Raw genomic sequence first — 14,325 nt, forward strand, 5'->3', positions numbered from 1 at the left:
CCCAAGTCGCTCGAGAACGTGGTCAGACGTGGAACAAATCTGCCAAAAATAATATGGTAGTTTCGTTCAAGCCTGTGCAGCAAACTGTCGCAAATTCCACCCCACTTTGCAGTCAATGAAGATGCAAGTACAGGCTGCCCTTATCCTTCAAGCCACAGCTAAAATCCCATTGATTTCCAATCCACATCTCCTTTTATTACAGAAAAGAGTCCAAGAATTGATTTTGAGGAAAGTAAACTGTACTCCTCTAGTTGATTAGATTTGTTTTATAAATTACTTATTGAAGCATGGTGCCGGAAACATGGGGACTCTTGTGCTGTCTCAGTATAATCTTCTGCTCCTACACTCTTGCCCCAGAGTATGATTTTCCCCACGTATAGCAAGATTATCTTTACTGAACTGTACGCAAAAAGAAGTCAGTACATGTGACAATAAAACACCGTTGAAGAAAAATATAAAGACATTAGTTTAGAGAACAATTACAACCCTGGTCTCAGTGACTTCCCTTCCCGCATCTAATTGTAAAAATTCACCATCCAAACCAATTGATCAAAGTGCAACATCAACAGCCATCAAATCTGTAGTCTCGTCAATGTGGCGTTCCAAACTGGAGGGAGAGCTGGCAATTACTTTTGCTGAGCACAGCGATTTGGCTTCAAATAAGAACAATTTTCAAAATGACGGATGAAGAGCCGGCAGACGAATTAAACTGATGAACTATGATGGAATAAAAGCTTGTTTCAATCGACGGGATTGACTGCACTTTCATTATTTGCCTTTCTGACCTCTACAGGGCCTGAAAGCAGCATCTATCACTGCTGCGGCACCATTTCAAACAGGTAAAGCACGTTATCAGTTTGACGCTCGACTAGCAATACCCGTAATGAATAAATAGAGTATTAGAAACAAAATTTACATATAACCATCAAAAATCCGATGAAGGTTTGTGTACAATTTTGATCATAAAAGAAAGGAACAGAATTAGGCTATTCGGTCCATTGAGTCTGCTCCACCACTTGATCATGGCTGATTTATTTTTTCCCTCAAAACCATTCTCCCCGTAACCTTTTGTGCTCTTACTAAATGAGAACAATTAATAGGGCTTTGCTTTAAAAATACTCAATGTCGGCCTCCACAGTTGTCTGTGGCATTGAATTCCACAGATTCACCACCCTCTGGCTAAAGAAATTCCTCCTTGTCATTCTGGGTGGCACATTGGCGCATAGATTGAGCTAAGGCCATACAACAGCGGAGACCCGGGTTCGATCCTCACTGTGGGTGCTGCCTGTACAAAGTCTGCACATTCTCCCCGTGACCTGGTGGGTTTTCTTCGGCTGCTCCAGATTTCTCCCACATTCCAAAAATGTGCACGTTTGTAGGTTAATTGGATTCTGTAAATTGTCCCTAGTATGTAGGATAGAACTAGCGTACAGGTGATTGTTGGCCGGTTGGGACTCGGTGGGCCGAAGGGCCCGTTTTCATGCTGCATCTCTAAACTAAACATTCTAAAGGTACGTCCTTTTATTCTGAGGCTGTGCCCTCTGGTCTTACTCTCCCACATCCTCTCTGCACCCATTCTACCTGGGCTTTTCATTATTCCGTGTCTCAATGAAATCCCCCTGCCCCCTCATCCGACCAAACTGCAGTGAGTACAGAGTTATCAAATGCTCCTCATATATTAACCCAATCATCCCTGGGATTTTTGAACAGATTGCTAGGTTTAATTTAAGGATGCACTTTCAATTCTTCCTTGACAAGTTTATATCACAAAGGGAATAATAAAATTGATCTGTTAACAGCGATCATTCAGCTCACATTTTATGTCCTTTCATTTGGCAAAGAAAACACACATCAAGAATGCAAATTGCTTAAAATACCGCAGAAAGCTGCTAAACCGTACCAGATAATAAAACCTGTGCTCGGACTAGATTCTGGATGATTTAATTACTTAAAAGGTTTGACTGCAGCTTGTAATATATGATCCTGAGTGTTAACTGACTTCCTGTCAGAAAGACCAGACACCTGACGTTACCCATATTATTTCTAGTGTGCAGCCATCAATAAAAGCATTCATTATTTAACCTGCAGTGAATTATCCACCACGGCCTAGTCAGGCTGTGCTAAATCTGCAAAATGCACTGCAGCAGCTTGTCAAAACTCCTTGCACAGCAACTCCAAAATCCAGCCATCTAATTGAATTTAGAAAGTTTTAAAATTACACGGCAAGGCTAAGATTCTACGGATAATACTTTAAAGCCTTCCCATACTGACTTTTCTATCCAGTTCTGTGTGGGCCAAATGCAAAGGAACAAATAAACAGAATTGTAACTACTGACCTGAGGCAGTGTAGCGGACTTGTCGAACAACTGTATTTAATTTAATGTCAAGGCCTTCAGCAAGTGCCACAGGCACACAAGAGTAACCATTCCGTACTGTTAAGTGACTGCCCGTGAATTCAAAGTCATCATCCTGAGGAGTAAATGAAAATAGGAAACAATTCCTTTATTTGTGAATGCCACAGATGTTGTATCACTTTTCTCCGTTCAAAACCAACAGCAAATCAAATATACAAGCCTCCAATTGCTCTTGTTCATCATAAGTTCAGAAGGTACCGGAGCAGAATTAGGCGATTCAGCCCATCAAGTTTACTCCACCATTCAATCATGGCTGATCTATCTTTCCCTCTCAACGCCATTCTCCTGCCTTCTCCCCGTAACCCCCAGCACCCTTACTTTTGTGACTAAAATGTTTACTTGCATATGCAATTATAAAATATTTAAAGAATACAGAAGGGCTCAGAAAAGCAACTTTTGAAGGACAATACCAACGGGATCCAGTGATATGAATTACCCGATCATCTCCATTTATTGTAAAGTTGGGAATATAAAGCCAAAGTAAGGAGCAACAATGATACAGCATGTTCATATCATGCATGAACTGAGATAGAACCATGGTGGTCCACAACATATGTCATGGTTAAGTTCCAAATGCATTTTACTTTAAACATCCATTTACCTGGTCCCAGTGTTTCAATGATAGAGTGGAAAGCGGTGTTGCATTAGCAAATTCCAAGTTAGCAAAATGCCAATCCAGTATCTGCCGGTCCCTTGATGACAGATAAACATCACTGAAACATAGAGACACACTTCAAAAATTATTATTTTTCTGAAACACTCTGCTGTCACAAGTTATTTACTCTGGACCACAAGTACTTTCATTGTGTTCTGAACTTTTACTCAGAAAAAATATAATTTTGAATCCTTCCTTCAACGTCAGATAGTGCATTTCACTACCAGTGCACAAGATACAATTTATCAATTGATTAAATGTGCAGGAAGGAACTGCTGATGCTGGTTTATACCAAAGATAGACACAAAATGCTCGAATAACTCGGCCGCTCAGTCCGCCTTGGCCTACATTTTAACTCCCCTTCCATTTCTGTCCTTGGCCTCCACTGTCAGATTGAGGCCACACACAAATTGGAGGAACAGTACCTCATTTTGCTTGGACAGTTTACAACCCAGCAGTATGAACGTTCATTTCACTAATTTCAAGTAACGCCTGCATTCCCTCCCCCACCCAACCAGTTCCACTGTTCACATCCTGGTATCCCTCTTGTTATCACATCTTCCCCCAGCCAACAATAGGCCGTAATGGGCGCCACCCTTCCTGAGGTCATCTGTTGCCGGCCCAGATTTATTCTGGCCCTTTTCTCGCCTCCAGTTTCTTCCTTCACTTTCAGACTGAAGAAGGGTTTCAACCCGAAACGTCACTTTTCTTTTCCTCCAGAGATGCTGCCTGACCCGCTGAGTTACTCCAGCAATTTGCGTTTACCAATTAATTAATATTGATTGCATTCATAGATGGTTTTTTGGATCTGTTTGGATAACTTATCACTGTACATATGATAATAATAAACCTAAACCCATTAGTTTATTGTTGAATGTACAGTGAAAAACTTGTTTTGATGGCTGTCCAGGCAGATTATACCATATATGAATACATCAGAGTGCAGAATAGCGTTCTGGCTGCAGGGAAAGTACAGACTAAAAGAGTACAAAAGGTTACAACAAGGTAGATTGGAAATTAATCCATAACATACAAGAGGTCCGTTCAAGAGTCTGAAAACAGGGTGGTTAGAAGCTAGTCTCAAATCCGGTGGCACGTGCTTTCAAGCTTTTGTGTCTTTTGGGGGTAGGGGAAGAAAGAGAGAGAATGGCCAGGGTGCGAGTCGTCTTTGATTATGTTGGCTGAATTGCTGAGGCAGCGCAAGGACAGATGGAGTCAATGGGGGGGGGGGGGGGGGAGTAGGCTGGTCCGTGTCATGGACTGGGCTGCATCGACAGCTATCAGTTGCAGGACAGCAGTACAAGGTCGGCAAGTAAACTGAGCCATACTGCATGTCAATCTCAGCAATAACCAGTATGTTAACAGTATTACATTTTTAATACCTGGGTGGGTTCGCTTCCAATTCTTGGAGCTTTTCCTCAAGCTTCACCTGGGCTTCTGCAAGTTCATCATACTCCTGTTGTGGATTCAAATAAAATATGCTGGTCATATGCAAGGCACTACAAAAAGACGGCAGGGGAAGAGAAAAGACATTCTGGCCTTCCATCACAGTGAGGAGGTGACTGGAGGAGACTCACTGTGATGGATGTTTCTTTTTGTTTGATTGTGTGTGTTATTGCTTATTTTTATTGCTCTTGTTGTTGGACTGTGGGTAATCTTTCATTTCACTGCACATTTATGTGTATGTGACAAATAAACTTGACTTGAAATGCTGGTTTCTAAAAATGGACCCAAAGAGCTGGAGTAACTCAGCGGGTAAGGTAGCATCTCCGGAGAACATGGATAGATGACATTTCAGATTGGATTCTTTCGAGTCTGGAAAAGAGTCCTGAACCGAAACATCACCTATCCACATTCTCCAGAGATGCTGCCTGACCTGATGAGTTACTCCAGCACTGTGTCTTTTTATAAAATAAAAATAATTCAGTGGTGCTGTGTGGCATGAATAAGCCACATTTCTGTCCCAGACTAAAGGACTGAACATTCAGCGACAGCATTTCGAAGACCGAAAGGGCAGAAAGTTGAACAATTTCAATCCAGATTCACATTTTTGAATTTCTATCAGATAGAAGTTTTATCAAAAAATCAGTTTTAACCCAATCTCAAAAATAATCCTCTACTTGGAGTGTCTCAAGGAGTATTATTGGAAAAAAAATCACAGCATTTAAAATTAAGTAACAAAAAGACAAATGAGATAAATAACAAAGTGCTTTGCAAATTGGCATTGGGTCAATCAGATCAGCTTTAAATCTATGGCTCAACGATTAGCGAGAGAGAAATGGGTTTCAATTTACAGATTGCTGGCACTAGTAGTGAGAGTTGTGCTGATGGAATGGGTTTACTTGAAATGAGATGGAAACGGAACCCAAGAGAATTGAGCAAATAAGTCAAAGGATAAGTCCTTGGGCGGCACGGTAGCACAGCGGTAGAGTTGCTGCTTTACAGCGAATGCAGCGCCGGAGACTCAGGTTCGATCCTGACTACGGGTGCTGCACTGTAAAGAGTTTGTACGTTCTCCCCGTGACCTGCGTGGGTTTTCTCCGAGATCTTCGGTTTCCTCCCACACTCCAAAGACGTACAGGTATGTAGGTTAATTGGCTGGGTAAATGTAAAAAATTGTCCCTAGTGGGTGTAGGATAGTGTTAATGTACGGGGATCGCTGGGCGGCACGGACTTGGTGGGCCGAAAAAGGCCTGTTTCCGGCTGTATATTTATGATATGATAAATAACGATTGTGGGGTGTAGAGTGGGGGGGGGAGGGGAGTGGTTTTGGTGAACAGATTCCAGTGAGAGGAAAGTTAGAAAGTTTAAGAGAAAGAACAAAAGTAATAGTGCAGACGGTTGAACAGTTAATCACAACCAGAGTCCAATTAAGAAACTAACACACATCCTAACTAAAACATAAGAGCATACAGACATAAAGGTATGCCCACAATGTCGGGAGACAGGAGCGGTGGGATGTGTGTTGGAATGGATTGAAAAATACATTCCACGTGATAATCAGAGAGATGGAATGAATATTTCCCCTCCCACCCCCCAGACTAGAAGGAAGTAACAAACAAACTGTCCCTGATGATCAATTCTTTTCTTGGAAGTCAAAATCCCAGGAATATTGGAGAAAAGGTCATGCCAATGAGGGGAGATAAAAGCTTTTTAAAAATAGATGTAACTAGCCAGAAAATTGATAAACCCACAGGACTGGATTAAAGCGTGAATGAGGATGGCACGCACGGATAGTGATGCAGGGAATGCATGATGTGCGGGCACAAGGTTTGTTTATTTTGGCATCGTGACCTCGTGGTCTGTTCCTATGTTGTACCTTTCTATGTTCTAAATAATACAAGATGAGCAGTGCAGAAGAGGGAGGTGTGCCAGCAGGGAAATGAAATTATCACCAAAATCATAATTGCCTGAATGAGGACAAGCAAGCTGCAAAAAGATGTATGTTGAAACAAAGATATTGGTTCCATAAACCAACATTCTGGTTGAGCTTCTTCACAAATAACTCAACATATGGCCTATTTCTAAAGCAAGATGATTTTACCCTCCAATAATTATTTTAAGCTTAATTCTGTGTTATTCAATTTATCAGGAATTAAAATGTTTTTCATTTATTTAAAATTATAATTTCTGCTTATTTTGTACCTCTGCAAACAATCCACTGGAGGAACTCAGCGAGTCTCACAGCATCTGCGGAGGTAAACGGACAATCGATTTCTCAGATCTCGACCCAGAACGTCAACTGTCCATTTTCCTCCAAAGGTACTGCTGGACCCACTGGGTAAACAGCAGTTTGTTTGTGGCTTCAGATTCCAGCATCTGCACACTCGTGACTCTCCTTCTTTCCATGTTGACTGGACGCAGTTAAGAGGGAAAGCACGTCAAATTCGAACACAATATCGATGGCATTTATAAAAGCTTTTTAAAATCTGCATATTCGGACAAAATAACATTCAACCCAGGTCCACGTTCCTAACAAACAAGGTCTCCGTTCCTGCTGCGGCCTACCATCGGCCCAACTCCTGGAGCTGGCGCCTTCCAGGGCTCTGGTTCGCAGAGCCCGCGGATCGGACTTACCATCAGCGGAGCCGGCCGTCCTCGGAGGCTGCGGCTCGCCTTAGGCTCGGGCCGCGTGGATGCCGACATCGGGAGCTCCGGCAGCGGCAGCGGGTTCGCCCGCCCCGGATCGCGGGGCTTGGGGCGCGGACATTTCACCGTCCGGCGCGGCCTAAGATAGGCCGCGGGATATTTCTCTGCTGGGCGGGGGCTTCAATGTCGGGAGCCACGACCGCCCCGACGTGCAGCAACAGCGGCAGCAGCAGCGTGTTCGCCCGCCCCGGATCGGACTTATCATCAGCGGAGCCGGCCGTCTTCGGAGGCTGCGGGAGCGGCTGGGACTCGCCTTGGGCTCGGCCCGCTGCGGACCGTCCGGCGCGGCCTGCAACCACAACAACCTGACCGCGGGAGAGGACAGCAGGAGATGGGAAAGACATTGTGGCCTTCCATCACAGTGAGGAGAGGACTGGAGGAGACTCACTGTGATGGATGTTTCTTTAATAATGCATTTTAAAAAATTTTTATTTGATGGATATTTCTTTTTTTGTGTGTTTTGGGGGTTGTGTAATTTTAATGCCTATTTAATGCTCTTATTGTTGGACTGTGGGTTACTGAATTTCGTCCAATATTGGATGACAAATAAAGCTATCTTGAATCTTGAAAGGGCAACATTAAAAAAAAAGGATGAATACGTTAAAAAGGAAATAAAAATAAACAAAAAGACCACTGATATTTAGCAGTGTTTAAATTTTTTTTTAATCACCTTGCATAAAGCAGTCAGGTCCCTCAATTTACTTTTTACCAGAAATTCTGCAGTGATGTCACGAGGGTGCTTCACCTCAGAGGCTTCTTTATACTGTTGATGCAGTTCTTTAATTTTCTCTTTCAGCGATACCATCTAAATAATATGCAACAATAAAGACATTAAAGACTTGTTGGACCAACATAACCTTTGACAAAACCGTGAGACGTTCTAATTTTAGATTGCTTGCTGCTACATTTATAGAAGCTGCTTTGTACTTTCTGGTAACATTCTGCTCAATTACTCTTCCCCAGACGATACCAGAGTTATGCACTTCATGGTGTTCCAACAACCCAAACAGGTTAAATTGTTTCTCACATCGCAATTACGCTTACAAGCAGTTTTAACCAGGAACATGCAAGCCTGAAGAGCGGCGATGAAAGGAAAGCTACAAATTCCACAAATCAAAACAGAAGAGCTGGAATTACACAGAACTGTTAACATCTGGAAAAGAAAATAGGCAGGTCAACATATCTGATGTAGACTCTTAATCAGAACAATCTCAATACCAAGGGACTGTGTTTGAAAGGTTAACCTCACTGCAGAAGCTGTGGAACCAGCTATATGGTCCCATTTTGTTTTAATTCATATTTCATAATTACGGTCTGAAAAGAAAATGTAAAGACAAATGATGGGAGAGAAAACAGGGAGCAACTAAACTGTTATCCACCAGTGTGGTAAAACACAACACTGGCATATTTAATAAAGAATGAGATATTAAAACACTCAGAAAAATAAAATCAATACAAACTAGAGGTGCTGGAAATCTCAAAATTAAAACCTGCTTCAGTCTTTAAAAATACACAACAAAACGTTTACATTAATTTAAAACCATACCACCAGAGTTGCCCGATACTAGTCATCACCAGCAGCGCCACCAAAGGGCAGATGAAGGCTCTGCGCTCCAATATAAATTCAGTGAATGCAAAATAAGGGGCTTGTAATGACCTGGACTGAACTCCTTTAAAATATGTTCATGCTTTTAAGATATAGAGCATAGAGTTTCGCCGCATTCAAAAACACTAGAAATGTTTGCACATTAATCTCAGCTCTTCTAGATGAGTGAGAAAATGCACAGTTGAATAAACACTACAAATGATTAAAGTATCACCATGACTAATGGTAGGCCCATTGTTGCTCGTCATCTTATAGACGACTTGGATGAGATGGTACAAGGCATGGTAATTTTGCCGCATCGATGACATTGTAACAGTTAAAAGGATGATCAAGAATTACAGCAAGAACTTGATCTTCTGAGCAAGAGGGCTGATAAATTGCAAATGGAAGGTAGACACAAAATGCTGGAGGAACTCAGCGGATCAGGCAGCATCTCGGGAGAGAAGGAATGGGTGATGTTTCGGGTCGAGACCCTTCTTCAGACTGATGCCAGAGGAGGGGGCGGGACCCGCCAGAGACGCGGGTTCAATCCTGATTATGGGTGCTGTCTGTACGGAGTTTGTACATTCTCCCTGTGATATCGTTGGTTTTTTCCGGGTGATCCAGTTTCCTCCCATACTCCAAAATGTACAGCCTTGTAGGTTAATTGGCTTAGGTAAAATTGTATATTGTCCCTTATGTCAGATAGTGTAATGTACAGGATGATCGCTGGTCGGCGCGGACTCAGTGGGCCGAATGGATTGTTTCTGCACTGTATTTTGAAAGTCCAAAGAAGTTCAGTGGGTAGTAGACAAGAGTTTTAAAGTGCTGGGAATGGAGGCGGAAGGGATTAATTTAATTTGGCGTCATGATTCGGCACAGATATTATGGGCCGAGGGCACTGTTCCGGTGCTGTACTGTTCTATTTGTAGTGATGCTACATTCTAAAAAATGAAACAGGCCAAGAACATGACGTCTCAGTGTTCAACTAAATCTTGTTGGGGTTTCCTCCTGCAATGGGACCTAATAGACAAAAAGGTCAAAGTGCAGTTTTTATATAATAGTGGACCCATTGGGCCCACACCTCTCCTGCATTGGTGCAGTACCCTCTTCTCCCCCCCTCCCCTCCCCTCCCCCTCCACTCCATCCCCCTCAACCCGCTTATCCTCCCTCCCTCCCTAGGAGATAGATTTAAACTTTAAAATGTGAATAACTTTTAAAATATAACACTGATTTCAATGAAACTTCTTCCATTAGCACCAAAGGGACGATGGTGAGTAAGGTGGGCCTAAAATTGTCGCCCTATCGTGTACCGTTTTGGCTGTAGTTAGGGAAAAAACAAACTAGAGTTTTAGTATATAGATTTAAAGGGTCTTTAAATCACCTTATTAAGTAATTCTTTCAGATCCTCTTGCGTCTTCACAATTTTCTTCCAGTGTTCAATTTGCTCGTCCTTCACGTGTTTCTCCTGCAGCCTAAGATATCCGATTATTGTCAAAACACAATCAATACCTTGGAGGTTACTGCCAGTTATAATCTTATTATGTAAATAAGTAGGACGCCCAATAATGTTTCAAACATAGTTTCAAAGTCCGAAAGTAGGGTGTGGTCCCCTCAAGTCATGGAAATAACCTTTTTTCTATTCAGTCTCAAAATTGCTGAAGTAGCCTTCATCAGTCAGGGCATTTGAGCTGGGATATCATGTTACAACTGTACAAGTTGCTGGTGGGACCACACCTGTATCAGGTGTAGCTATGGTCACAGGGTTGTCAGAAGAATGTAATTAAACTGAAATTGATGCAGAAAAGCTTCACAAGGATGCTGCTGGGACTGGAAGGTTGGGGCTATAAGCGGCACGGTGGCACAGTCTTACAGCGCCAGAGACCCAGGTTCGATTCTGACTACGGGTGCTGTCTGTATGGAGTTTGTACGTTCTCCCCGTGACCTGCGTGGATTTTCTCTGGAAGCTCCATTTTTCTCCCACACTCCAAAGACGTACAAGTTTGTAAGTTAATTGGCTTGTTAAAATTGTAAATTGTCCCTGGTGTGTAGGATAGCGGTAGTTGCAGGGATTGCTGGTGGGTGGGACGAAGGGCCTGTTTCCACGCTGTATCTCTAAACAAAAGTAAAATATAAGGAAAAGCTGGGACTTTCTCCCATGGAGCGTAGAAGGCTAATGGAGTGACTTTAGAGGCACAGGAAATGAGGTGCGTTAAGAATAGCAAGGTTTTTTTTTTACATGGTAGGGTATGGGCCAAACACAGAGAAATGAAACTAGCCCAGGTGAACAATTTGGTCAGGATGGATGAGTTATACAGCAGGGCTTGTATCCATGCATAACTATGACTATAATCTGGTCACATGGCTGGGCCAGATCTAGCCTCAACCACGAAAAGATTGGGCAAAAAAAGTTGACTCACAACAAAGGCACGTCCCCTCCTTTGCTGCCTGACACAGATATGAACACTTCTGACTGCCCCCCAAAAAGAATGCTTCAATAGGTCTTGAAACCAAATAAAAACTTTTTTTAATAAACCCAAAGGCACTTAGCAAACACTCACAATGAGTTAAATAACTTGCCACATTCCTAGATTTGTCCTTTGCAGGTGAAAGATCTATTCTGAAGAAGAAACTTACTAAACGGATAGAGATCAGAGGGTGGTGAATCTGTGGAATTCATTGCCATAGACGGTGGAGGCTAAGTCAATGGATATTTTTAAGGCAGAGATTGACAGATTCTTGATTAGTACGGGTGTCAGGGGAGAAGGCAAGAGAATGGGGTTGAGAGAGAAAGATAGATCAGCCATGTTTGAATGGCGGAATAGACTTCAAGGGCCAACAGATACTACTTCTGGGTGCAGATCATTCACATTAATTCAGAAAAATCCACCAAGTTCATACTTTGCCACTGGACACCAAGGATATTTATTGTTAGCACTAACATTCTACATTAGAGAGTTCGCTATCCGGCCACGAGCCCACCTTCATGTTGGATAGCAACTTGAATTGTAATTTTGTACCCAAGCAGATCTCTAATATAGTGATATACGGATGAGTGTGAAATACTCACTGTATGACTACTTCCAATGCCTGCCCTAATGAGACAGGTTTGTTGTTTAGGTAGTTGAAGTCTAATTGATGACTGAGGTAAGATGTGGCCTCCAGCAATCGATTGAATTCTTGCTCCACCATCTCGTCTTTTTCTTTGGGAACCTTTGGGCATCACAAACAAAACACCAAAAAAAATATATCATCATCGTTTACTTGCACAATGAATAGTAAGATCTTCAGTAGGAGAGTCTAGCAATACTTCATGCTTATGGGATTAAACACCTTAAAAATGGTGCAAATCCTTGAAGACATCCTCATTTTCCATATGTGGAAAGAAATACCCAACATTGAAGCTTGTATCAGCTAAAATGAATATTTTCAATAAGGAAAATGAAGAAGAACTGAAATGAAGTAACACATCAACATAGTTGGCATGGCAGTAACACAAAAATCTAAAGGACAGGTACAATTAACTCATAGGAAGAGTGAATTTGTACTTACACGGAAACTCAACTGCCTAGAGTAAAATAATCAAAAACAGGCTCCTCAAAGCTCAAACCCCTCCCCCGACATCAGTCTGAAGAAGGGTCCCGACCCAAAACGTCACCCATTCCTTCTCTCCCGAGATGCTGCCTGACCCGCTGAGTTACTCCAGCATTGTGCGACTCTCTCCTCAAAGCAATCTTGTCTGAAATATCCCAATTAAGTGAATCCCGGCCAATGAAATGCATTTGTATAATAAACATTATCCCCCAAACCCCTGCAATTTTATTGCATGATAATTGTTCTCTAATGATTTCTTATATGTGTATTTCTTATTGTATGTAACAACAGCAAGTTATAAAGCTGAAATTACATCCTTCCAGTTGTCCAGATGAGCACATCTCCAGAAACACAAGCTCATCACCAAAGGTTAATGCAGCCATACTAAGTCCTTGCAGTAAAAATATTCAAATACTGCTATTAACGGGTTTTTTTACGTTTAGAGATAGTGCGGAAAAAAGCCCTTTGGCCCATGGAAACCGCGCTGACTAACGATCTCCGCACATTAACATCATCCTACATACACTAGAAACCATTTACAATTATACCAAGCCAATTAACCTACAAATCTGTACGTCTTTGGAGTGTGAGAGGAAACCTGAGAAAACCCGCGCAGGTCACAGGGAGAACGTACAAACTGCGTACAGACAGCACCCGCAGTCAGGATCGAACCTGGGTCTCTGGCGCTGTAAGGCAGCAACTCTACCACTGCGCCGCCCAATTGGATGCATCCTTAGGATTTTGCTCCAACAATGATAAAGGGATGCTGTTACATCTTCTTGTCATGACGATATGCAAAATTGTTGGGGATGGCGTCAATAAATGCACCTACTTCCTTTGATTAAGATGCCAGCGACTGCAGGCTTTGGGGGTGCTGTCAAAGGAGACATGGCAATGTGCTGGTATGCATTGTGCAGCTGATGGAATTGCATTCATAATGCACCAGTAACAAGTGGGTGCAAATGTTCAGGATGATAGGTGGAAGCCAACCAGGCTGCCATATGCTCAATAGTGACATGTTTGAATGTTTCTGGAGATAGACACAAATGCCAGAGTAACTCAGCGGGTCAAGCAGCATCTCTGGAGAAAAGGATAGGTGACGTTTCGAATTGAGACCCTTCTTCAGACTGAGAGTCAGGGGAGAGGGAATCTAGATATGAAAAGGTACAGAACCAATCGGAGCCGGCACATGTGACTCAGGAAAGGTGGAGCCCACAATGGACCATTGTTGGCTCTGGAAGAGGTGATATCGAAGGGATCTACATCTGCAGTTCCTTTCAACACTGAATGTTTATGGAGCTGCACTCATCCAGACACTGAATCTACTGACTATTTCAGTTTCAAAATACCCAAAATATTCCACATTTAAAAATATATTGAAGCAACAAAAATAAGAACAGCAAACGGAACTTTTTTTTAAAATGGGGAATGAAGATCGCCACATCAAGTCATGTTATATCTTGCTCCTGTGGCGGATCAGGCCACTCCTTGGGTCAGCCCCCTCGTTACGTGACGGACAGGCGAAAGGGGTTAAAAGCCAGACCAAGGGAAGGCGTATCTTATCCCTAGGAGAACTACGCTGTGGGCAGGAGCTCACAGCCTAATAAAAGAATCTTACTAAACACTGCCTGGCGTCTTGCCTTTTCTCTGGCCTCCGCCAGGCCACTACACTCTTGGCTTATTCTTGGTGTGCAATGTCACTTGAAATCCCCCAGTATTACTAATACAATTATAATAATCAGATAAAATTAATGCAACTCGGATCATGGTTATAGGGCACATTTTATCATTATTCACAATGCTAACATCCCCAATGCTAATATCCCGCAATTATCATTTACTCCCGACTACCTTGTGCTGTGAGATTTCATAATATGTGCCCAATTAGTAAAAGTAAAAATACGTACGTTTGTGCATCTTTCACCCTT

The 14,325-nt window shown here is 42.4% G+C and overlaps 1 protein-coding gene across 3 annotated transcripts in view; it reads right to left on the reverse strand.

Annotated features, from left to right (window-relative positions):
* Positions 1–14,325, reverse strand: part of kdm1a (lysine (K)-specific demethylase 1a) — a 48,655-nt gene that overhangs the window by 13,651 nt on the left and 20,679 nt on the right. For all 3 annotated transcript variants that reach the window (XM_078423402.1, XM_078423401.1, XM_078423404.1), the window contains 7 exons: positions 14,305–14,322; positions 11,874–12,016; positions 10,188–10,278; positions 7,889–8,023; positions 4,452–4,525; positions 3,016–3,127; positions 2,337–2,469 (listed from right to left, as the gene is read on the reverse strand). In XM_078423402.1, coding sequence (XP_078279528.1) covers positions 2,337–2,469; positions 3,016–3,127; positions 4,452–4,525; positions 7,889–8,023; positions 10,188–10,278; positions 11,874–12,016; positions 14,305–14,322 — 706 coding nt within the window. The remainder of the gene's footprint in view (positions 1–2,336; positions 2,470–3,015; positions 3,128–4,451; positions 4,526–7,888; positions 8,024–10,187; positions 10,279–11,873; positions 12,017–14,304; positions 14,323–14,325) is intronic.

The sequence above is a fragment of the Rhinoraja longicauda genome, chromosome 27 (genome assembly GCF_053455715.1).
Source record: "Rhinoraja longicauda isolate Sanriku21f chromosome 27, sRhiLon1.1, whole genome shotgun sequence".
NCBI classification, from domain to species: Eukaryota; Metazoa; Chordata; class Chondrichthyes; order Rajiformes; family Arhynchobatidae; genus Rhinoraja; species Rhinoraja longicauda.